The sequence below is a fragment of the Rhinolophus hipposideros genome (genome assembly GCF_964194185.1).
Source record: "Rhinolophus hipposideros genome assembly, chromosome: X".
NCBI classification, from domain to species: Eukaryota; Metazoa; Chordata; class Mammalia; order Chiroptera; family Rhinolophidae; genus Rhinolophus; species Rhinolophus hipposideros.
The window spans coordinates 65,816,163-65,842,942 of NC_138046.1; the positions used below are offsets into that span (position 1 = coordinate 65,816,163).

The following is a 26,780-nucleotide window of genomic DNA, read 5'->3' on the forward strand; positions in this document are numbered from 1 at the left end:
CCCAGCCAGTGACACGTTTAACCAAACTGGTCCCAGTTTTGCTCATTGAAGCATATGGATTTTCGATGATCAATAACATTTTAGATATAAACGATTATAGACATAAATATTATAGACATAATATTACAGACATAAACAATTATAATCATAAATATTTTTCATCCTCCACAATACTTAAAGAAAAAAAATATAAAATTTAAGAGCTAAGAATAATTTAGAAGTAAACCCATTAATAAAAATATATGCTGCTTTTAACAAGATAGCCATATTAGTGCTATCATATACCAATGCAAAGTGTGTTCCATTCCTGTACTGTATCTCCAATTGATTCTTAATTTGCCTAATTCTAGAAGATGTTAATTTTTATCATTTCTTATCCCTATTAAAAATAACAGCTAGTAGAGGGAAAAGGGGGTCAAATATATGATGATGAAAGGAGAACTGACTCTGGGTGGTGAACACACAATGTGGTGTATAGATGATGTGTTACAGAAATGTGCACTTGAGACCTATGTAATTTTACTAACAAATGTCACTCCAATAAATTTCATAAAAATTTTAAAAAATAGTTTTTCAGTTTACTATATTAACATTACTAATAATTCTTATATGACCATGAAGTCAAATTAGAAAAATAACGATTTTACCAATGTAAAGAATAAACCTTTCTTTACTAACTGAGCTCCTATAATTTATGATACTTTTGATACAGGTTAGCCAGCAAGTTCCTAGATAGACAGGGAGGTCCCTGGTGGAATAAACAAAGACAGCTATATCCTAAAACTCCAGGTTTTGAATTCACTCCTTTGCTCCAGGACATAATGTAACAAGGCCTTGAGGTTAACCATAAAATTCGTTTTGGCCTGACAAACAGAGCAGATCTGATAGATAAGAGTAGGTTACTTTGCTAATTCCTTTAGGATGGGCAAGCAGAACAAACCTGGTAGACAAATTTCATTAGAAGGCTCCAGTTCCCTTCTTCAAACAAGTTCCCTCTTCAAACAGCTCCCCTTCCTCAAGCAGGCAAGGGAAGGTATAAAAGTAAGAGCTTTTGCCTCAGTCATGAGGCACCCCTTGTTAGGGAACCCTCCTGCTTGGGAGCTGCAACCTCTTCTCCTGCCTCTAATAAACTATCCTCTTTTTAAAACTTTTGTCTCTCCCTGGTCCGTGTTTCCATTCTTCAGCTTCATGAGACAGGATCCCGGACCACACTCAGAAACTGCCTGCAGATCCAACATCACCTACATCACTTTTACAAACAAATATACTCAGACATATCAATTTTATCCTTCTAATTTTTTATTCTAAGATTGGAAGTTAAGTTAACAATGGCCACACAGATTTGGTTAAAATAAATACTCAATTTATGAAGTGGATTAATTGCATAAATAAAGATTTGCTAGTATTAATGTTTTATTTACATATAATAAAAAATAAATATTGAAATATTTGTATAATTAATGAATTGTTTATCCAACCTGAAATTAGAGGAAGATAACCATCTCTCAGGTTACTCTACTAAATCATTTAGCATTGTGTTCCCTTTGAGTTACATAGATAAGAAAGTAACTCTTATATTTAAAATGAGTTATCATAACTTTTTGCAAATTAAAAAGACTATTACTTCATAAAGCTTTTTACGAAAGGACTTGTTACATGTGCTAATACTAGTCCACCTAATGACCTGTAGGTTTAGTAAACTGTTCAGATTGCATTTATTGTTTAAACATTTGTTAAGAATTTTCTCATCTGGAAATGATCATCATTTGAAAGTTTGGGAAAGTTTTCAAATCAATCTGACTTGTCCTTGGAGTTGCAAAAAACAATAAGAAGAAGAAGAAGAAAGAAATCTGCTCTTAACCACGCTAGGATGAGCAAGGATGGACTAAAGCAGTAGTTTGCTGTGGTATAAATCCAACCCCTCATACCCGGAATATTTAGCAAAGTCTGGAAAAAGTTTTGGTTGTCACAACTAAGCAGGAAGGTATTAGTGGGATCTAGTGAGTATAGGCCAGGTGTAATAATAAACTTCCTACAATGCACAGGACAACTCCTGTCCCATCCCATTCCGCAAGAAAGAATTATCCAGCTCCAAGTGTCAATAGTGCCAAGATTGAGAAACCCTAGGCCAACATATTGAGAGTTAGAATCCTATTTAAAAAAAAAACAAAAACAAAAACAAAAAAACTACTAAATTTTAAGATTCAAATTTTCAAGTGAATATCACTGCAACTGTACTTGTAGGGTCTGGCAAATAATCAGAAAAGATGCTGAAAAATATAAATGTAAATAAATTAACCACATTTGTGCATTAGAGTCATTTGCAAAAACATCACACTTCTAAGTCAGTAAGTTGTCTATAACTAAACATATTTTTGTATATACCTTCTTATCCTGTGGCGAATTATTCATTTAACAACCAAGAAATCACCAATAAATAATTACCTAATTGTATAAAAATATAAATGGATTAAATGTTTCTAGGAGCAGAACTTTTTGATTTTGATTATTTGTATGCTAGGCCAGAAGAGAAACAAACTCATTTCTATTTGTGACCAATGGGAGTATTGTTTAAAACCTCCAAGAATTTATACAATAGCTTGAAATTATAGGTCGTAAAATTAATACATATTTAAAATGTAATACTTCAATTTAAGTGAATCCAATTACTGTTTAATGGTCAGACTCTCTGACTAAAGAACTGGAGAAATCTTGATTTCCTCAGCTAACCTTTGGTTATCAACTAAAACTTTAAAATACACTTTTGTTCATTATTGGTTTCAGTTGTACTAAAAAAACATAGTGATTAGATATTTACACCCCTCACAAAGAGATAACGTCGACAAGTCTGCTACCTCTCTGACACTGTACATAGCTATTATAATACCATTGACTATATTCCCTATGCTGTACTTTACATCCTGTGACTAAAAGTATTTTTAAATTAGTCAACATTCAACATTATTTTATATGAATTTCAGGTGTACAGCATAGAGGTTAGGTATATATATATATATATATATATATATATATATATATATATATATATATATATATATTTTATGAAGTGATCCCTTGATAAGTCTAGTACACACCTGGCACTATACATAATTATTACAAAATTATGGACAATATTCCCCTTTTCATATTTCACATCCCATGACTATTTTCTGGCTACCAATTTGTGCTTCCTAATCCCTTCACCTTTCTTACCCAGCCCCCATAACCACCCTCCCATCTAGCAACCGTAAATTTGTTCTTCACATCTATGAGTCTATTTCCGTTTCAATTGTGTGTTTATTCTGTTCTTTAGATTCCACATATAAGTGAGATCATGTGGCATTTGTTTTTCTCAGTCTGACTTATTTCACTTAGCATAATACCCTCTGGATCCATCGATGTTGTTGCAAATGGTAAGATCTCATTCTTTTTATGGCAAAGTAATACTCCATTGGATAATTTTACCATAATTTCTTTATATAATCACCTATTGATGGACATTTCAGTTGTTTCCAAATCTTGGCTGTTGTGAATAGAGCTTCAGTAAACATAGGGGTGCATATATTTTTTTGAAATAGTCTTTTGGAATTCTTTGGGTAAATACCCAGGAGTGGAATTGCTGGGTCATAAGATAGTTCTATTATTAATTTTTTGAGGAAACTCCATACTGTCGTCCAACAGTATGGAAACTCCATACTGTTTTCCATAGTCAGTCCCACCAACAGTGCACAAGGATTCCCTTTTCTCCACATCCTTGCCCACATTTGTTGTTTGTTGATTGACGATGGCCATTCTGACAGGTGTGAGGTGGTATCTCATTGTGGTTTTCATTTGCATTTCTCTGATGATTAGTGATGTTGAGCATCTTTTCATATGTGTATTGGCCATCTATGTGTCTTCCTTGGAGAAAGGTCTATTCAGGTACTCTATCCAATTTTTAATTGGATTTTTTTGTGTGTGTGTGTGTTGACTTGTATGAGCTTTTTTTAATTTTGGATATTAACCCCTTATCAAATGTATCAGTGGCAAGTATCTTCTCCATTCTGCAGAATGTCTTTTTGTTTTGTTGATGGTTTCCTTTGCTGTGAAAAAACTTTTTAGTTTGACGGAGTCCCATTTGTTTATTTTTTCTTTTGTTGCCCTGAGATTGCTGTGGCCAGTCACCACTTGATTTGGGCCCACAGATCTCTGAGAGCCACCCAAGAGAAACTGCAGCACAAGTTGTGGCTGACTGTCTGCCACTGAGAGTTCCCTATGTTGTTGTGGCCCATCTGCTGCTATAAAAGGCTTCCACAGCTTGCGGGGCAGGGCCAGCCACCCAGGAGCCAAAAGTGTCCCTGGTAATACCATGCTAGCTGGGTTGGAGTAGGGACCCAGGACATCACCAATGTGGTGCACATGTGGGGATTTTACCGGACCAATGCAGTCTCAGATTTGGGGGAGGGTTCAACATACAAAAAATGGTGCCCTCCTGTAGGGTACACGTGAGGTAGGCTTCACACATGGGCAATGACGGCTGTCCCTCTAGCCTCTCGCTCCAAAGCCACACAATTCAGTCTTTCCCAATATGTCTCTGGCACCTCTTGAGTTTCCACCTCTCCTCCAGGGCCCAGGTGAGTGCTTGAAAGTCAGTGAGTTTGTGTGTGGGCCCATTAAGAGGATGTCTGGGTTTCCAACAACCCTCCATCTCACCAGGATGGCTGGACAGGGTCCTTGCAGATTCCCCCCCCCCGCCCCCGGCTATTGTGGGGACTCCTCTTCCTGGCATAGAACTCCTGGGCTGGTGAGCCCAGTATGGGGCTGGGACCCTTCACTCTTCAGAGGGGACCTCTGCCACTGATGTGTCCCACCTGGTGTTCAACCGCTACCTGTAATTTTGGGGTCAGCCTATTTTGTGTCTCCACCCTGCCTACAAATCTTGATGTGGCCTCTTCTTTATATCCTTAGTTAGAGGGGTTCTATTCATCTAGCCTTCAGATGGTTATTGATGTTGATTACTCTATAATTTAGTTGTAATTTTGATGTGATCCTGGGAGGCACATAGCATTTACCTAATCCACCACCTCGGAACTTCCATCTCAATTAAAACTTTAAAATCAAGTTTTGACTTAGGTTCCAAGACAGGTACTTATTCAATCAGGCCTAAAGCTATAGATGTCAAAGAAAAACTGAAAATATGGGAAATACATATACAGAAAAGGCATTATTATATTTACCTTATGTGAACACATGTCCAACTATTTTTATTTTACATTTATGTAAATTTAAATCTAATATTGTTTATTATTTTTTTAAATAAAAATGGTGACTGTATTTGATCTGCGACAATACCATATGAAAAACCACAGTGGTTTAAATATCTAGTTTTTACGATAATGTCATGCTATTCTAATGTCATTCTTAGTGTTTCATGCATTGCTTAGTGATTTACTGATGTACAGTCAGTAAACATAGGTTTATGAGAAAATATGAGAAATTTTTCATGGCTCACTATCTAAATAACTTTTTTTCATGTTGAGTAATAATGGATAATCTAGTGTACAGTGCAAGGGAAAAAAATCATGACAACAGAATTATCACTATTTGTAGTCTACCAGGAAGTTGATCTAGTATATCCCTTACCTATTATAACAATGCCTTTCTATTATTCTACTGAAAGAGCTGTCATAGCTGTCAAAAGATATGACAGTTCTTGACAGTTAAAGGTTATAAAATAAATGCTTAATTAGTATAAAATATGTAAAAACAAATTTTTAATTTAACTGTTTTGAATTGGGATATTTTGGGAGTTTTGTCTCCTTTTTTAGCACCTATATTAAATAAAGTTAACCAATTAATGTCATAAAAAACAAACCTATTTTCAGTCTGTGTGCATTTACAAGTCCTATTTTAAAGGGGGAAAAAGTACATATTTAAGTATAATCAGAACATGTATGTTATATTTGGAAAGTCACGTGTCTTGATAAGTTTTTTAGAATAAAATGTTCTCAAAATCGAGTTCCAAACCATAATGCCCACAAAAACATTTGGTAGCATTAATAAGTTACCGTAATTAAAGGATGATAATTGGGTAATGTAGTAAACATAAATTTGTTTTTATAATGTAAAGGTCTTTATATGTCAAAGCCAGTATTTTTGTACTTTCCCTCTGGAAATCAAAGCAGAAGTTCAAATTGTAGGTGTCCACAGCCTCTGTCTGTTACTACAGCCATAAGAAGATGCCAATTGCTGTGAGAGAAATAGTTTAAGGACACATATACAACTACCAAAACATCTTGAAAGAAAATATACCTACACCAAATTAAATTGTTAAAAGAGGAATTTCTTTAATCAATGATGCCTATTACACTGAAGTTTGTGGTATGTACAAATTCCAGTTTGAAATTACCTTTAAAAATCTCTATTATTCTAAACAAACACACTAACTTGCTGTGACTTACCTATCCTCTTAGGAGAGGGAAGATGCTGCTCCTTGTAAAATATTATATGTGTACTGGAAACCAAGAACAAGGGTGCTCAACACTGATCTGAACTAAAGAGGGGAGCTTACATAGGATATAAAACTGAAAGCAACAAAGGAACAAGACAAAGAAATAAACACTCCTAGACATAAACAATAGTTTAGTGGTTACCAGAGGGTAAGGGGAGTGGGAGGTGGTAGATGAGGGTAAACGGGATCAAATATATGGTGGTAGAAGTAGAACTGACTCTGGGTGGTGAACACACAATGTGATATATAGATGGTGTATTACAGCATTGTACACTTGAAACACATGTAACTTTACTAATCATTGTCATCCCAATAAACTTTAATTAAAAAACTAATAATGGGAAAAAACATCTAATGGAGGTATAAGTTTATCCACTCCCACGAATAATTCTGGATTTTAAAAATGCTTTTTGGGGGTCTTGATATACATTTTCTAAAGTAGAAAATTTCTAGGAAGTATTTGTAAAATATTTTGAAGAAAAATAAAATGTAATTGAAAGAAATATAATTCAAATGTTATTATTAACTACAGAATGAAAAAGTGTTGAATACGGTTTTGAATAAATTAGTTATATAGAATTATACACATAATAGCATGCACAAAGAAGCCTGAATATTAAAGCAGTACTCAGGTAATAGGCTTTGAAATTATGTTTTGATTATCAAACTCTAATTTAATGAAATCACTATTTCTCAAAAATTTCACAACCCTGGAATACATATTTTTGAAATATAGTAAAACCCTATCAATGATAGCATATATATATATATGTATATATATATATATATATATATATATATATATATATAAATGTTTAGTAAATACTGACTTTGTCTTCTGAAAAATAAATTTTCTCTGATCAAAATTATTTGTGATTTGGCAAGCTTCCAAGAGGTAGGAGAAAACCACTAATATAAAGCTAAGGGACCTAGTAATAAGCAATCTGTATTTTTACATCATTAATCTAAAATCTAATGTATACTGTTAAACTATTGGATTATTAAGCTAACTAAATGTGCTACTTTTTTTCCTATTTAAATTGATTTTTATTATCACTAGAATTATTTAGGTTTATAGAAATTGCTATTAACACTATTAACTAGATACTTCAATCTAATTCAATTATTTTTATTAGGGAGTATGCTAAAATATTTAAGCTATCTCTAAAAATTTAAAGCAAGTTTCAAAATAAACATACTTGAAATGAGTTTACTAATTCACTTAGTTGCTTCAATTTCCATGAATAATGTCCCATACAAGATCAGGTACCCTTATATGCACAATTGACTTTTAAAATAGAATTCTGCATCATATCTAGTTCCATGAGTCAATCTGTGTAGAACATTTGGGGGGGAACATTTTATAGGAAAATGATTAACTCTACTAGAATAGGATATAAGCATGATAGGAGCATCATGTATTTCCCGATGATGACTTATGTGCCCACTCTCCAAAACCCCTAGTGAAAAAATTCTGTCAAACCCATGAACAAAACAAAAATATGATGGAAAGACAATTACACGATTATTGCTGACATCATGTTTTTGTTTTTGTTTTTCATGTTGGTGGATGGAGAAATAACAACAGAGTACAAATTTGATACTGCATTGATGGTATCAATTATTCTCAAACCAGTGTAATGAAGGAAAATATAAATTGTTCTGTTAAAAGTATTTATGAAGAATACATTCATGCAGATAAAGTCACTGTCGTGCGGGGAGTCATGTGGGAGACACTGCTCGCTGAGGCATTTGTCATGCAGGGCGGCCTGCGGGGTCTCTGCTCCGGGTCCCCACATAAGAACGCAGGATGTGGCTAGGCCAAAAAGGAACACCCACGGAGTCATAGGTAGGGGAGTCATACCACTATAGTCTCACTGGAGGCTGGATTCACACGACGTGCGACCTGCTGTCCACTTTTTCAGCCAACCGACCGACCCCTTGCTAACTGCACTCTGCCATGCTAACTGCAATCCACGCTTGCCAGCCACCATCTTCTTGCTAGCCCCCGTTTTCTGCTAGCATAGCCACAGCAGTTATATTAGTGGCCAATGGCTCACTGGCTACAGCTGATGGCCAACTAGCCACAGCTGATGGCCCTGCAATCACAGTTGATGGCCATTTACTACCTGAGCCATCACCTTTCCACGTGAGGCCAAGAGCCTGGAAACTGCTCTCTGGGGCTCTGTCCCCATAGTCACTATACTTCTACAGAAACCACTCAGGGCTTTTGATCTACAACCTGTTTCTCATACGCACATGAGGTTCTCTAGCTTAGCATCTCTCTAGGCTACACCCAAATGACCTCCAGATAAACAGCTCTTTAGGGGAAATCGGTGTAGAAAAGGAGAAACTGGGTAACACATTTAGCTTTTTAAAAACTTAATTGTTTAGAAGATTGGTCAGAAGTGTAATCCCTCGTATGTTTTTGTAAGTGCATGGAAGCAAAGAACAGCTATTTTTATATATTGAAATAATGTGTAGGGAAATCCTATGTCCACAATAAAAGAATTTGTAGTGAAATTATGTGTGCTTTCCATACCTTTCTCTTTCCTACTTAGCTTCAGTGAACGCCACATGAGATGAACAACGCCAGCTCAGAAAAGTATGCACCCTATATAAATTTGGTGAGAGCGTGTCTGCTGTCAGATCATTCTTCACAAAGGAATCTTTCGCCAATTGAGCTAACTCAATCTGAGAGTCATTCAGCTAAAATAAACGGAGAGTGGAATTTGACTTTGTGCAAGTAATAGTTGACTTCACTGATTTATGCTGGAAGTGGCAGCTCTTTGGCTCAAGGTAGATCAGACTTTCAGGAAGAAGATGAAACATAAAATGTCAAAGAAAGAACTAGTTTCGATATTTCGGGCTTTATATATTGTGACTAGGTATTCTGGTTGCCCTGTTTAATTATTAAGAGGGGCCCTTTTCACTTTCAAAATGATCCTTATGTGAAGGAGAAATTCTATGGTCACCCTTGTTTAATACAATGCAAATAGATGACAGAAAGCCAGATGAGATTAAATTAGATGTTAAAACTATATACACAAAGATATATACCAGGCACACAAGGATAATTCTTTCTTTAATCTACAAACTGAATGTGAACTCTACAGGTCAAACCAGTTGTCCAATATCCCTGTGGAATTCATTTGAGAGAGAAATACTTAAAATAACCACAAATATTGCATAAGGAATCACCAAAATAAGCAGTTATCTTTTAAAGTATCTACTAATAACTGCAGCTAGGAGAACAAATCTAATTATTTGTGAAACAAATTGGTAAACGTGTGAAAGCACAGTTATGTAGTCAGTTATTTGCGGGGTGGGGGAACAAGGGAAAAATCTTAAAATATTACACTAACACAAAATACAAAAGCTGTTGTCAGTAAAAAGACTTGTCAATAACTCATTGTGGCAACGCCTTGCAAATATGGGTAAATCAACTATCACTAACTCATGGAAGCAATCGCAAGTTTAAGAAACCTTAACAGCTGCAGCAGATGAAACAATTGTCAATAAGCTGTGTAGCAAAGCATGGAGATACTTTGGAATAACTCTTGAGGTTATAAAAGACAATAGTTTATGTTTACTTACAGTTGTAGCTAATCTAATTAAGACATTATGCCTTAAGATGGAAAGAATACAAAAATAATTGCTTCACCAAATTCCAGACTTGTCTGATAGTGTAAGAAATAATTTGGTAAAATGCTATATTTATATTCATTTATACCCAAATAAGGTCGGCCACTATTTTGTGGGGTATGTAGAACATTATCTAAGACAGGAGTCAATTTTTTTTGACTCAAACCTTTAACAGTCTAGATTATAGAAGGCCATAATTAAAATGAGATTAGTATTTACGAAACAGCCACAAAACAAGTGGAGAAAAAATTTCAATTACTTTAAATTACTTAAATTTGCCACAGTATAATTATATTTGTGTAGACAAATATTGCTCAAGAAGTCATGTCTACTAGATAAATAATAGCAAATTTTTTAAAGTTAAAGAGATTAAAACTTAAGTTTTATTATTCTGGCTATTTTGCATGTAAATTAGTTTTCTATGTGAGACCTCTAGCTTCATAAAAATATTTTCATTATATCAGGTGCTTACTTGATCTTAAGTATCATTTGAAGGAGTAAGGCAAAACTGCAGGCACCTAAACATGCCTAAAAACTCATTGCAGGATTTCTGAAGGAAGGAAATAGATTTCAGAAAAATGTCTAGAATCCTAAAAGCTACAGGTGGAAAACTAGTTCAGCCTATATAGAAGCCAGCCAACAATGTTCAAACTAAGTGCTATATCTACCATTCCCAATGAGGAAAATTTTACTTTTCCTGTCCCATGAGTACTTCCAGTTACAGGTGCATTCTCATACCATTACAACGATAGGATGGTCATTGCTACTTCTTTAGCTTAGAAAGTTCTAGACTGGGTTTTGAATTTAGAATGTATTTGAGGGGGTAATATGGTGTTGAAGACAATGGTATGGTTATCCATAGCTGATCCTTTAGGAATCACTTTCTTTACAGTAAAATTAAAAGGTTTACCTCCTTGAAACATGCAAAATCTGTTAAATACAGAATGCCCCTTTATCCTTGGGGAATATGTTCCAAGACCCCCAGTGGATGCCTGAAACCACGATAGTACTGAACAATATATATATGATTTTTCGTATACCTACATGTCTGTGATAAAGTTTAATTTATAAATTAGGCACAATAAGCAATTAACAACAATAACTAATAATAAAATAGAACAAGTATAACAATATACTGTAATAAAAGTTATGTGAATGTGGTTTCTTTTTCAGAAAACCAGTGTGAATGTCTTTTTCCTTTATCACAATTGCACAGATAGAAGATTCATTTTTACTTTAGATCTTAGCGATCTCAGCATATGATTTTTTTTTCTTTCCTTTACTTGAGAACTTCCAACTTTTCACTTAAAGGAAGCACTTTACAGATTCTCTTTGGCATATCTATTAATAATTGCCAGCATCACTATTCCTATGCTTTGGGACTATTTTTAGGTAAAATAAGCATCACTTGTACACAAGCACTGAGATACCTTGAAGGTTGATCTGATAACCAAGATGGCTACTAAGTGACTAACGGATGGGAAGAGTGTGCAGCACGAATACGTTGAACAAAGGGGTAATTCACATCATGCTACTGAAAATGGCGTGCAATTTTAAACTTGTGAATTGTTTGTTTCTGGAATGTTTCATTTAATATTGTTGGACCGTGGTGACCACGGATAACCAAAACCACGGAATGTGAAGCCATGGATAAGGGGACACTCCTGCACTTAAGTCCTGAGAGAAAATGCAGTGTGACACCACAAATGAAGTACAGAATATATTAATCAACATCAGAATCTTATAATCATCTTGTGTATTCAACCAATATAAGTAGCCTTCATTTTATGTTTTTTTTTATCAAAGGTAGTTGAATATCAGAGAGTTAATTGCTTATTTCCTAGTGTGTAACTAAACATGATTATATTTTCCAGCTTTTCGATAGCTATATGCACTCTTGTATTCATTCATGTGATCATTCAGTGACTTAAATAAAGCACTATGTTCAACTAAAAGTAATCTATAAAGCTCTACACTTCTTTATTTATAATCAATTTAAAAAAAAAATATATGCATCTCTGGATTGTTTAGATCACCGCTTTGTTCTTCTATCAACCATTTACTTCATTATTTTCATGACTGACAGCAAAGCTCTCCTTGTCCTTGACCGAGCTATTTTTATTGGATGCTTCTCAACAAACTCTGTCCTCAGAGGATATCTAGGCCCTCTCATACACGAGAAACCATGAAAGAAAGGCTTGTCCTAGCAAATCTCATGCTTAAAAAATTATATTTAAATATTTTAAAATTTACCCTGATTAAAAATGTTTAAACATTAAATCTGTTACTACATTCTCTCTCCAACAGAACCCATGACAGAAAGACAATTGTGATTCGCTTACAAGAAAAGAAATAGAAAAACAGAAAATGATTTCTTGTGAAAAAGAAAAGACAAGGGAGGAACTTTTATTTTGTATGGCGTATGAATGAGACGTAAATAAAGCAATTCCAGATGGTAGAAGTTGTATATGAGAATGTATTCACATTAGCAGTATCACAGTCACGTGGAGAGCCAGCAAGAGGTAAAGACAAATCAGGAGCCATTTGATTCAAGAGATAGCTAAAGAAAGTAAATAGAAGTTTATTTGTTTGTCTGTTTTTTAATTGAATTAGGTCCAAAAATAAATATGAAGCCAGTGGCATTGATTGAGAAAGAGAATAATGCTGTAATATTTTTCTCTTTGTGTATATCTATCTATCTATCTATCATCTATAGATAGATCTATATCTATCTATATCTATCTCTATATGTAGATCTACCTATATCTATATCTATATCTATATCTATATCTATATCTATATCTATATTATCTATATCTATATCTATCTATCTATCTATCTATCTATATTTATATATCTATCTACGTGTGTGTATATATATATAAAATGTAAAAATAGGTTTGGGTTGCAAAATAAGCTTTTGAAAGAATATGAAGCTTAATATTAGAGAAATTGGGGGACACTATAATTAATCTTAAACTATAGATTTAAACCAATAACTATTGTTTAAAGAACACTTTTCTTAAAGGCACTCAGGAAATTTCATGTTTTTCTTATTTTATTAATTTTTATAATATCCCTACTGATAGAAAAGGATGATTTTAATTTTCTCCATTATATAGGAAAGGAATTGGAAGCATAGATAACAAGTTTGAAATTAAGATAACAGAAAGAGTCATGTAATTACCACTAATAGTACAGAAATGACCATTTTCATCAAAAAGATTTTATTTCTGGTCTCAAAACTATTTTGCAGATACATCTTGGAAAAAGGTATTAATGCCATAATTGCAGAGCTAGTAAAAAATAATATAAATTAATGAAGGTGCTTGGTGAAAATCTACTAAAAGTCGATTGGAAATTTTAATTTTTCTGAAACTATGAAGACTTAAAATAATGCCATGTCCTTAATGTCAGAATGACCAATGCAAGATAAAAATTTTTAATGTAATAAATATGTTTTCTTCCTTACTGTCATTAGTGTAACACTACATTCACTGTAATGCTGGTTATTAAGCTCCTTGGAGACAGTGATTATTTTTCAAACATATTTTTACCCCCCAAGACTGTATATTGGACACTCATTAAGTATATGTTAAATTTAGATATAATTAGAATAACATATTGGTTAGTAGTCAGTTACTGTCACAATTAAGACAATATTTAGTAAAACAGCTTTCCATTTTTTAGAATTTTACTTCATTCTATTGGAGAAGCTTAAAATAATGGACTTCCACATTCAAAATAAGCAAGAGGATGAGAAACTTTCATGATAATATCCTCCACAAAATAAAATTCCTGATTAAATGATATCTCAAGGACAAATGTAATTTAGGTTAGATAATCCAAAATCTCATTTTATAATATTCAACAGTTAAAACTCCTCATTTTGTTTTCTAAAACAAATTTTAAAATTACTTTTTGAAAAGGTCTTTTATTTGCTTTTCCTATTATATAACTTTGTATTGCTTTTCCTAGTTTACGTGCAAGTATAGAAATGTCTACACGTAGCAATTAAAATATAAAACCACTAAACATTCTCTTAATGTATCAAAAAAAGCAATAGCTTTCTCATGACTGGTCATCTAGAATTACTTCTTACATTTCGCAGTAAATTAAAAACGTGGCCAGCTATAGTTTTATTTTAGTTTGTAAAACGCACATATTTGTGTGGTTATGTGGATATTCTATTTTGATGAACTAAACTCTCTAGTAATAAATATTTAACATTTTACCGAGAAAAACATTATCACATACTGTGTTTTCCCCGAAAATAAGACCTAGCTGGACAAACAGCTCTAATATGTCTTTTGGAGTGAAAATTAATGTAAAACCTGGTCTTATTTTACTATAATATAAGACCGGGTGTTATAATATCATATTGTAAAATATAATATAATGTAATGTAATGTAATGTAATATAATGTAATGTAATATAATACCGGGTCTTACATAATATAAGACCGGGAATATAATATAATATAATGTAACGTAATGTAACGTAACGTAACATAACTTAACATAACATAATATAATAATACTGAGTCTTACATAATATAATATAATATAAGACCGGGTCATATATTAATTTTTGCTCTAAGAGATGCATTAGAGCTGATGGTCCGGCTAGGTCTTATTTTCGGGGGAACATGGTATTTGTAGAATAAAACTGGTGGACCTACAATAATTTCTGCAAACAAAAGACCAATGACTACTAGTTATGAAAATTAAGCTTTAAAATTAAATTGAACATAAATACTTTCCTTCCTCTGGTAACCTCTACTTGCATTCAGAAAATAGAAGACACTTCAACAAAGATGTACTAAAATTTAATTTATGGTCAAAGCAATTTAAATGATCTATTATGCTACTGTATTATTTAATTATTCACACTTTTTAATTGGTTTGATAAAGATTATTGTAAACTGATAAATGAAAAGGGAGAATATTAGTTTCTTTAGTATTTGATTTTTAAGTGAGAACTACTTTTCATGTGCATTTCACATTTTTTGCTAAGTAATTTCTTTATAACTGATCCAAATTCACATTAAAGCATGAAACATAATGCTTGAAAAAAAACATAAAGCTATATGAATTATTTTAGAGATCAAATTAAAACAAAATCAGGAAGGTTCCCCCAAAATGACCTTATTGCTATTGTCATCATTTCTGAACAAGAAGTCGTCACCTCTGGTACAGAAAACATTACCAAACCATCAATTGTTTTGATCTAAGATTGAATGAAAAATTGTACTTCAGTTCATTAAGAGGGTGTCTCCACAGCACAAATGTTGTTATACTATACTTAATATAAAGTGGTGTAGACTAAAAGAATAATTAATGCCAAACAAACTACCCACATTGTAACATTTATTATCTTAGATCATTTGCACTGATCAGAATTATAGAAGCCAGGTAAGTCTGTATAACCAAACCTCATGTTTTCCTTAAGGAGATCTATATCAAGTAATTTTGTGTTGTGTAAATATATATTTATATTCAATTTTAAGTCGTACCCTTTGGCAGGCACAAAATCAAGCATCATATTGGTTTTTCTTCAGATACAGTGAACAATATAATAACAGAGAAATAAGTCTGCACCTAACAAAATCAACATAAAATTTATCAGTCTTTCTTACAGTTAGTTGGTATCATGTCAAGGGGCAGGATGTGAGTAAATTAATCAGCTTTGAAAATGCATTTGTTCCTCAGAGTCTCAATTTATAAATTCTAAAATTGAGCTACCTAAAATGTCCTATATATGTGAGTGTTCCATGTGGGACTATTAATAACAGGTGTATTTAATGAAAGGCATTAGTGGACTATGAATATTAACTAGGACTCTGATAATAGCAATGAAGTCAAAAGTTACTTAATCCTATTAGTATTGCACTCTCATTTTAATAAGACCTGACAGCACCAATTAAACATCCATTTATGAAGAGAATGAGTTTTATGTTGTTATTTTTCCCCATTGGAGGTGCACTTTGATAATACCCCCCAGCTTTCAGGAACCTAATAGTCATTAGCATTTGATCGTCATCTCTTTTGCTTTTTAGCACAGATTAAAAATGTTAATCAGCATATCACAGAATTCAAAGAATATAAAATCAAGTTATCTTAAAGCTGAAAGATTGAACTTCTAAGTACAACTTCATTTTAGTTTAAAAAATGAGGAAATCACTGTATTTAAACTCCTGTGAGCCTGTTAGAGACAACTATGCTATCCAAAACAATTAAGCACATTGTTTGTTATAACATAATCTCTGTGCAAGGGCATTAATGAATCTTTACTCACTCCTCCTGATACTACACAGCACTTTGACCTATGGTTACATACGATAAAGAAATATTCATTCCTTCAGAATAAAAAAGTAGTATTGCAATATTACTGACTATATTTCCCATACTATATTTCACATCCCCATGAGTATTTTGTAACTACCAATTTGTACTTCCTATCCCTTCATCTTTCTCACCCATCATCTCACCCATCTCCCTAACCCCCCTCCAAACCATCAGTTTGTTCTCTGTATCTGAGTCTGTTTCTGTTTCCTTTGTTCATCTATTCTGTTTTTGAGATCCCACATATAAGTGAGATCATATGGTATTTGTCTTTCTCAGTTTGATTTATTTCACTTAGCATGATACCCTCTAGGTCCATCCATATTGTTGCAAATGGTAAGATTTAATTTTGTTTAATGGCAGAGTAATACTCCATTGTATAAATGTACCACAATTTCTTCATCCAATCACCTATTGATGGGCATTTTGGTTGTTTACATATCTTGGCTATTGTGAATAGCACTGCAGTATAGTGTCAGATGGATACTAGACTTATCAGGGGATCACTTCATAAATTATATAAATGCCTGTCAACTATGGTGTACACCTGAAACTAATACAAAATATTATTGAATGTCAACTATAATTTAAAAAATATATAATCACAGAATGTAAAGAACAATATAGGGAATATAGCCAATGGTAATATAATAGCTATGTGAGGCATCAGATGGGTAAGTAGACTTGGGGTTATCACTTTGTGAGGTGTGTAAATATCTAATCACTATGTAGTTTTGTACAGCTGAAACTAATTATATTATATATAATATATATTATATATATATACATATATATGTATATATATACACACATATATATATGTGTATATATATATACACACATATATATATATACATATATATATATATATATATATATATATATATATATATATATATATATATATTCTTGCTCTTTGTCTCCACTACATATTATTCAAAGCTTCACTCTTGGCAATTTGATTCAAAATTACCCAATATAATTGTAGACAAGATTTTCAAAGTTTGGGTTTTCTAAACCAGGTTTTCAAAACAAATCTGACTTTAACCTTAGTTTCATAAATTGAAGCTCTTGATCAATAGGGAAGATGTTTTGTTCTCATTTAGTTTTAAAAATAAAGACCAAATATACCTTATTCAAAATAAAATAAAAACAAGGGCCCAAAACCTTGATTATGTGAAAGGACTCTGCCTAAGATACAGTTTTCTTTTGAGCTTGATAGAAAAGATGAGTCTGCTTTAAGAGATAGGCAAAATGGGTGAGAACTTTTAGTGAGATTGCCAATCTGAGAAAAACTTGATCTTCATTCTCCATCTGCATAAACAGTCAACCATTGAAACGTTGTTATGCACGCTTCAAGGAAACCAGTCAACACACTGTCACTGGCCTTGTATAGAACTATTACTGCTGATATATATGAAGGAAGATGAAAATACGAAGCAGAAAATGAAGACAGATATAACATCATTATTGAAACGAATTTCCCTTGAATTCCAACCATGGGAAGTAGTAGGTCCTGTGGTTTATATCCATATCCTGAGTCAGATTAGGTGCTTGAGGTGTATTTTTGTGTGTGAAAAGATTCACTTCCCTGTGCATGATACTTAAAGTATGAAAAAAGCTTTATAAATAACAGACCATCAGAATAATAAAGTGAAAGTTAAGGAGATATTGTAATTGTAATTTCCCACTCTGGCCAAAAGCTCTATCAAATACCGCAAGGGCTAAATGGCATATATATATATATATATATGTATGTTATATATATATATAGCCATATATATATGTGTATATATATATATATATGTATGTGTATATATATATATATGTATGTTCTCATATATTTTAATATATGAAAAATCTCATATATTTTATATATGATATATATATGCCAATATATATATGTGTGTGTGTGTATATATATATTAGATAGATGATAGATGCAGATAATTATATATCTATAGTAGCGCTATGTAAAGTGTATACGATATACCATATATAATATATAAAATAATCAATTTAAAGTATATTATTTAATAACATTTATTAAAATGATATATTTATAATATATGTAAAATAATAGAACACATATGTATAATATATTAAATACAGATAGCTATGGTTATAAATCTTAAGCATAGGTAGTCCAAATTAAAGGAAATTATATCAAAGTATCATAGGGAATTCTCATTATAGCATGACTTTACTTGAAACATAGAGAAAATATTTCACTTCTGGATATTTTAAAAAATGACGACCAACATCATGAATCTTTCTAGATGAATCTTTTTTTTCCTTATAGAGTAACCTCATCTCTTAAAAAGTTGAAAATCAACCTTACTAAGGTCACATACATAAGTTTTATTTTCACATAATATTCTTTCTACTAAGCAGAATCACTTGGTAATCACTTCATTCTTTCAATTCTCATTTTCTCCTTCTTTTTCTTCCTTCCTTTTATATTGAACTTGCTGTGAATCCCGGACTCAAGGTTATCTGTCTGTCTATCAATCAAATCTGAGTCAGAAGACCTTATTCTGGTTCCCAACTCTATACTAGTCAAAAGCAAAATAAATTTACTCTGAAATGTATTTTACAAATACTTAAAATGTGGAATAGTAATGCTTTCCACAGTATTGTGCCAAAGTATATCTACTATCACAAAAATGCATAAATTAATTTAAAATATTTATATATTTAAATTTTGAATATAAATATTCTAAGTTTTAAGTCTTATGTCATTGTATATTATACAGAATTTTAATGTGTTTCATAAATCTTTTCTACCACTGCCTTTATTTTCAGTTAATTAATATAGAATTGTCAATAGTAGGACCCCTTCGTGTTTCCTACTGTTTCCTAGAATTTTTCTCTATGTCCCTCTTCTCTCACTTTGTTATCTGAACTTTTCATATAAATTTTATACTTCCCTAGTTTGGATAAACTATGATTTTACTAGTTTTCTCTATTCAACAAAAATATAGAACAAATTAGTGTTAATTAAATTATCATCTTATTCTGAGGGACAGAGGGTCTTTTAAAATAAATTATGAGGCCCATTTACTTTCAAATTGTAACAGTTATTAAAGTTTATGGATGAAGCAAAACATGTTTCTTCTCTCTTTTTTTTTATTTCACCCACCTAATCCTCCTAGCATACATACTAGTTTTCTGACAGGACCTTTTTGTAAGTCAAAGTGTGATCATTTAACGTCACCCATGTCATGGCTCTCTACATGCCAGGGACTATGTTCTGTATTCCATATTCATTATTTTTAACAAGCAGTCAGGACAGTGTTTGTACATGGGGCCATACAAATGCCCCAGTACTTTAGGTACATCATAAAGTTCATTTTTGGCTTACCACATTCTAAAACAGAATGAAATCTTAGAGCAAGTCTATTTCTAATAAAAACAGATTTTTACAAAGCTAAAATTATTCCAGTAGGTTTATTTGTTTTATTTGAATTTGTTAATCAGCTTTCAAGACAAATCAGATTTTTTTTTGGAAATTCATTAAGCTGCCCTGAGGAAGACATGACAAAATTATTCTTTGAGTACAGCACTGCCTTTCAAAACAACACATTTGTCAGGATGGTTGGGTGAAGAGATCCTATTAGTAATACCTGATTTTAATTTGGTAAGTCTTTGATTTTACTAGTTAACTTTTATTTTCCAATTAAGCTGTTTTTCTTTGTTTAGGCTGTGCTGTCCAATACGGTAGCCACTGACCACACGTGGTTATTAAAATTAAGATTAAATACAATTTAAAATGCAATCTCACTAACCACATTTCAAGTATTCAAGATGAAATAAAATTTAAAATTCAGTAACACTAATTACATTTCAAGTACTCAATAACCACATGTGACCAGTAGCTATCATATTGGATATCAGATTATAGAAATGTAGTAATTGCGGAATGTTCTATTTGACAGTATTGCTTTAAAGATAATTCCACTGTGATACATAACTTACTATTTAAACTGATAATCGTCATATTTCTATAAATAGCCAAATGTTTTAAAGCACCTCCAAAAATCTTCAATTCAGGTGTATCTCCTCTCTACTTAGTGCTTATTTTTTCCAATTCTGGCCCTGTGACATTTATATCATCATCCTCACATTATGAAAGAAGCAACTAAACGTCAAATTAAACTGGAAGTGGCATGTTTAGTCTGTGGTAAACACAAGATTGTGATCTATATCTTTCTGATTCCTACATATTTTTCCATTTCATGAAATAAGGAGATACCATTGCATGGATATTACTTAAAATTAATCATTTATAAATAATCTATCACTTTTCTTTCTGTTTTTACTTCTTATACTCACACAAAAGTCTGCATTTCACTCAGATTCACTCCAGAGATCTATAGCCTTCAATTCCTAAATGTATTTATAAACAAATATATCTTCACAACATATTGGCATCAGCTGAGCAGTTTGCCAGTATTATATATATATCCTCAAGGCCAAAACCTTCAGATGATACACATGAAAATAACTTCTTTATATATTCTTTATAAGTATTTTTTAACATTGGTCATTATATTAATCCTAACATGGTAACAAATTGTCAGAAAATGTTTTTAAAACTTTGAAAACCCCTTGACCATATATCTATATTAAATCTACAATGCGTTCTTTTACACATTTTCCAAGATCATTCAAATGCTGGTACTACTTCACATACCAATGTCTGAGTTTTCTACTACTCTATATACCATTTAGATAATTTAAAAGAATCACCCATTCAACTAAATAAATGCAGTCACTGTGCACATATTTTGAAGGATACCAAATATTTCATTTATTTTTGTTTTTGCCTTCCCCACCCCAAGATCCAAATCAAGCTTCAGATTAACTGAAACTTTTTGACTAAAAGGCTTACTTACCTTTTACAGCAAATGAATGTTCTGTGTTTTGAAAGTATCGGAACAAAATGCAAACATTTAAGATTAACAGCATATTGGCTAAAATTATTCTCACTTTGATGACTCGAGATTCTTAAAGATCTTATCTTGACTTGAAAATTATTATGAAAAATATTTACCATTATTCTATATTTGTGTGAAAATGCTACTAATAAAAAAGATTCTACTCACCTCTCAAATACATTTTTGGCATCTTTTCTGATGGCAAGATAAAGCTTTCTATCCAAAATAATCACTGGGGAAAACTGGCATTCTGGTTTGTGAATTTAACATTTAGCTTTGCTTGTTTAGGTCAAGTTTGTGGCAGAGTCACAACGAGACAGATTAAAAGTAAGATATTGGGTTGGTTATTGAATTGCAAGTAGCAGAGCTGAGACCCTTGTTTGAACCCTATAATGGATTGTTAAGGAAAACACAAACAACTGCTTGAAAATGAATATACATACAATGAAGATTCAGATTCATAAACCCAATGCAATTGAAAAAATTACATTGATGAATTTTCTCCACAATGCTTTGCTTAAACTGAAAAATTAGGGTGGTGACTTACCCAAAATTTGAAGTACACTAAGATCCTTGTTTTGTTTTTAAAAAATGAGCTATCTTTATCAAAGTGTTTTTAACACGCACCTTAATTAGTTGGTAGTTTTGAACTCCGTTTATTCCTATGTCGGGATCAATGGCCGCTGGAAGAGCATATCGAGAGTTTATAGCCGAGTTCTCTGGAATTGATATGTTGATAACCGTTGCTGGGAATAACGGTGCATTATCATTTATGTCTTCTATCAGAAAACGTATCTTAACCAGTCTAAATATTTCATCCGGCAAAACGGCAACCTCCACTTCATAAAAGCAAGGGTCGTCCAGCAAGATACCTGCACATAATTTCTCACGATCAATGCGTGCTCCAGTAGTGAAGATCTCCCCAGTATCCTCTTCGATTCGGATCAGTGGCACATCCCCAGTCTTGTACACCAGCTTGAACTGCATAGGAGATGTTAAGGACTTGTCTGGAATCAGCGACAAGTTGAGGTCTTTCACCAAGTCGCCTATCAGGACGTTTTCTGGCATTTCTTCCCGAACAGTGTAGTTCTTCTCCTGGGCGCCAGATTGAAACACTACGCATGCTAACAGGACCGCAAATATATACGTCCCGGACAACAAGTCCATACCAGGTACACTTGTGACAGTTCGTTGTATCAACCCGCAGAGTACTGTCAAAGAGAAAAAAGAAGAAGAAAGAGAAAAAGAGGAAGAAGAAGACATCAGTAAAGCCAACAATTAAATGTATGTTAACTAATTTATCAGTTTTAAATTAATAATTAAATGAAAATATTAGCAGAATCAACACTGTAAAAGAAACTCACAGATTTGTTTTGAATTGAATATTATGCAATTTTACATTAAGATGCAAGTTAAGTGAAACAAGATACCTATAGTATTTAAGAGACCCAAGAATTTATAAAAGTGTCCACCATTGATAAAATATATAAAAGATAATATAATATACGAAGATGGTTAAAGTTAATAAAATAATTAAAAATATTTAATTCAACGGTTAAGGAAAAGTAAAGGTATATGTTAGCAATCACAGAAATGTAATCATTATTCTTTGTTATAGTATGGAGTTAAAGTGCAATTCTTTTATTGGTAATAAATGTTTCATACAATATTATGTGTGTTCACTTCTGGAAATCAAAATGTAAAATCCATCTAAGTAAAAGGAGATAAATCATGACATATGAGAGACTCAGGAAGTTTGGATTAAAAAATAAGTCCTTTGACAGAGGAGAGGGGTTGATGTGACAAATGCCTAAACATGGGAAGGAGAATCATGTGAAAAGGATATTAAAGTTTTATTTCTTTGGATGAGAGGAAAAACAATAGGGATATATTAAGGGGAGGCAACTTTCAAGTCAACACAAACGACTGCCTATTAAAGCATTCTGTGGGGAAAAAACGGATTTCAGGAGAGAATGAATTCCATATCTTTGGAAGTACTGATATAGAAGCTGGATTACCAGTATATCTCTACATATTTAAGATTTGGTAGGCAATATCTAAACATGCAATGAGAACTGGATGAGAAGACATCCCAACTCTGAGAATTTATGTTTACAGGTGGCAGACATATGAAATATGAAAATGGGTTTTCACATCTATAAAATAAAACAAGAATTACCCAACTACAAGGAACACCTTGACTAGGATTTAATGATAAGAAAGGTGGACAGAGTGACGTCAGAATCATGGCAGCGTGAGGGGTCCCCTTGATCTCTCCCACTCAAGTTACAACAAGTGGAACGCCTATAATTCAAGAAAGGATTTCCTGCACAACACACAAACATGTCTGACGGATCTGTGCATTAAAACACCTGAAGGTGGACTAAACAGGGCAAAAAGAGAAGGAGGAAGAGAGAAGAGCAGAGAGGGATGCGGCAGAAGCAGCCTGGAGCTCACTGCTGGTCCAGGGACAGAGGAGGATTCAGACAGCAGGTGCAATCTCTGTGTCCCAGAGCATTCTTGCCTAAGTGACCAGCATATAATATGGCTGAACACCACAATCAGGGCAGAGACCTCAGGGCAGAGACCGAATACAGAAGTGCAACAGCTGTGGTCTAGCAGCCCTCACTGCAAGGCAGAAAACAAAGCCTGGGAGCCTGGCCGCCTCTACCCACCCTCCTAGAACTCGCCTCCTCGCACCCTCCCAGAGCTAGCAGCAGTCCCCAGAAAAAACTGGAGCAGGGAGTGTCGGGTTAAAGAGCACAAGAATATCAATAGCCGTGAGGACTAGAGAGACAGTTACTGTTACTGAGTAACTGAGTGGCAGATGCACATTGCAGTTAATCCAGTGACAAGGGTGGAGATACAGAGGTGAGGCAGCTGAGGTCTGGCGTTTGCCATGACTGGAAGAAGAACAAAGCCACAAACACACCAACTGCCTCTCGCAGCTCACACTGCTCACACCCTTCTCGGATGATCCCAGAAGAAGTACCTGGGAAACTCCAGAAAGCACAGCGTTGCATCTGCCTGCACTGGGATTTCAGGGGCTGAGAACTCCATAATCCACCAAATTCTCCCATGGGGTGGTGCCATGAACCATAGGAGACAGGTCACAGAGGGCACATCCACGTTCCCAGGGAATGTAAGGCATTTTTCATAGCCCAGCAAGGATCCCAGAAGCCTGAACACTGCAAGAGAAAATAAAATTCTACAGTGCCCCCTACTGGAAAACAAAAGAAAGACCTCTTCTTATCAACCTGTTGCAGCGTTCACTGCCATATGCCTAAGCATAGAAAGAATCTGTCAGATAACATGAACAAGCAATGTCACAAGGCAGTTCAGAAAGAAAATGAAAAACCTCCAGAAAATAAATATAAAAATATGGAAATATGTGACTTAAATGACACAGAATTCAAGAGTGCAGTGATGAAAAAAATCAATGAGCTGCAAGAAAACTCAGGCAGCTTACTGAACTGAGAATTAAACAAAATGAACAAAATAAGTACTTTATCAAAGAGACTAATACTTTTAAAAAGAATCTAACAGAAATTCTGGAGCTGAAGAACTCAATAAAAGAGATAAAGAATGAATTAGCAAGCTTAAGAAATAGTGATGAAGGAAAGAATCAGTGACATTGAAGAAATAGTGACATTGAAGACTAGATAGAGGAAAGAATTAGTGATATTGAAGATAGAAGTCTGGAAATGATGCAGATGGAAGAAGAGAGAGACTTGAGAATTAAAAGAAATGAAAGAACTCTACAAGAACTGTCTGACTCCATCAGAAGGAGCAATATAAGAATAATGGATACACCAGAAAGAGAAGAGAGGGAGAAGGGCACACCGAGTCTATTCAAACAAATGGTCGATATGAACTTCCTAAACCTATGGTAAGAAATGGATCCTGGAATCCAAGAAGCAAACGGAACACCCAATTATCTCAATACAAAAAGGCCTCTACAAGGCACATTATGTTAAACTGTCAAAAATTAATGACAGTTTAAGAAAGAATTCTCAAGGCAGCCAGGGAAAAGGAAAGCCCATTAGATTACCATCAGATTTTTCAGCAGAAATTCTGCAAGCTAAGAGGGAGTGGAATCAAATATTGAAAGGACTGAAAGAGGGAAATTAGCAGCCAAGAACAATGTATCCAGCAAAGTTATCCTTTAGATATGAAAAAGGGATAAGGCCTTTCCAGACACACAGAAGTTGAGGGAATTTTCCACCACAAAGCCTGCATTACAGGAAATACTGAAAGGGTTTATTTTACCTGAAATAAAAAGGTAAAAAAACAAAAGAAAACAAAACAAAAAAACTATGAGTTAGATGACTAACAGACAGACAGATGCAGAAAATTCCAGCCCATAGTCAGAATAGGGCACTATACAATTAAGCACAACATAAAGGTTAAAAGAGGGAAACACATTAAAAAAAGAAAAAGAGAAGAACACAATGGTTACTGTAACTCAGAAATGAACTCACATTATAAATAGGGATAATTTGTGACAACAAAAAATATAAAAGGAAAGAGGGTGAATGTCTGAATTTGCAAAGGGGAATGGAGGGAAGATGCATGCAGAACAAAAAGGACTACTGTATATATGAAACTTTCCTTTGCATAAACTTAATGGTAACCATGCAAAAAAATCTAGAACTGAACACATAATAATAAAAAAAAGAAAACAGAGGAAAAAAATCATAGAATAGTACCAAACTAAAATAACAGACAGAAATACAAAGGCAAAAAAAAGCATGCTACAAGAAAACAAAAGATAAAATGGCTATAGGAAATCCATATATATATATATATATATATATATATATATATATATATATATATATATATATAATCCCCTAAATGTAAATGGACTGAACTCACCAATAAAAAGGCACAGAGTAACAGTTTTAATCAAATTTAAAAATCCAACCATATATGCCTCCAAGAGACATATCTCAGCTGCAAAAACTCAAATATAGATTTTAAAGTGAAAGGTAAGAAAAACATACTCCAAGAAACAGGCATCCAGAGATAAGCGGGTGTATTCATTCTTATACTTGACAAAACAGACTTCAGGATAAAAAAGGTAAAAAGAGACAAAGATGGACATTTCATAATGGTACAGTAGACAACACAACAAGAAGACATAACATTTATCAATATATATGCTCCCAATCAGGGAGCATGAAAATACATAAAGCAACTACTAACAGAACTAAAGGGAGAAATTGACCAAAACACAATTATACTAGGGGACCTAAACACGTCATTGACAGGTATGTATAGATCATCTAAACAGAAAATCAAAATGGAAATATCTGCCTTATGTGACACATTAGGCCGAATGGAAAATAGCCAACATT

At 33.2% G+C, this 26,780-nt stretch overlaps 1 protein-coding gene across 7 annotated transcripts in view; it reads right to left on the reverse strand.

The window, feature by feature from the left end:
- PCDH11X (protocadherin 11 X-linked) overlaps positions 1-26,780 on the reverse strand; it is an 824,011-nt gene that overhangs the window by 739,998 nt on the left and 57,233 nt on the right. For 6 of the 7 annotated variants that reach the window (XM_081043929.1, XM_081043928.1, XM_081043927.1 and 3 more), the window contains one exon: positions 22,048-22,631. The exons of the other annotated variant lie outside the window; for it this stretch is intronic. In XM_081043929.1, coding sequence (XP_080900055.1) covers positions 22,048-22,587 — 540 coding nt within the window. In that variant the 5' untranslated portion in view covers positions 22,588-22,631. The remainder of the gene's footprint in view (positions 1-22,047; positions 22,632-26,780) is intronic. 7 annotated transcript variants of the gene reach the window in all.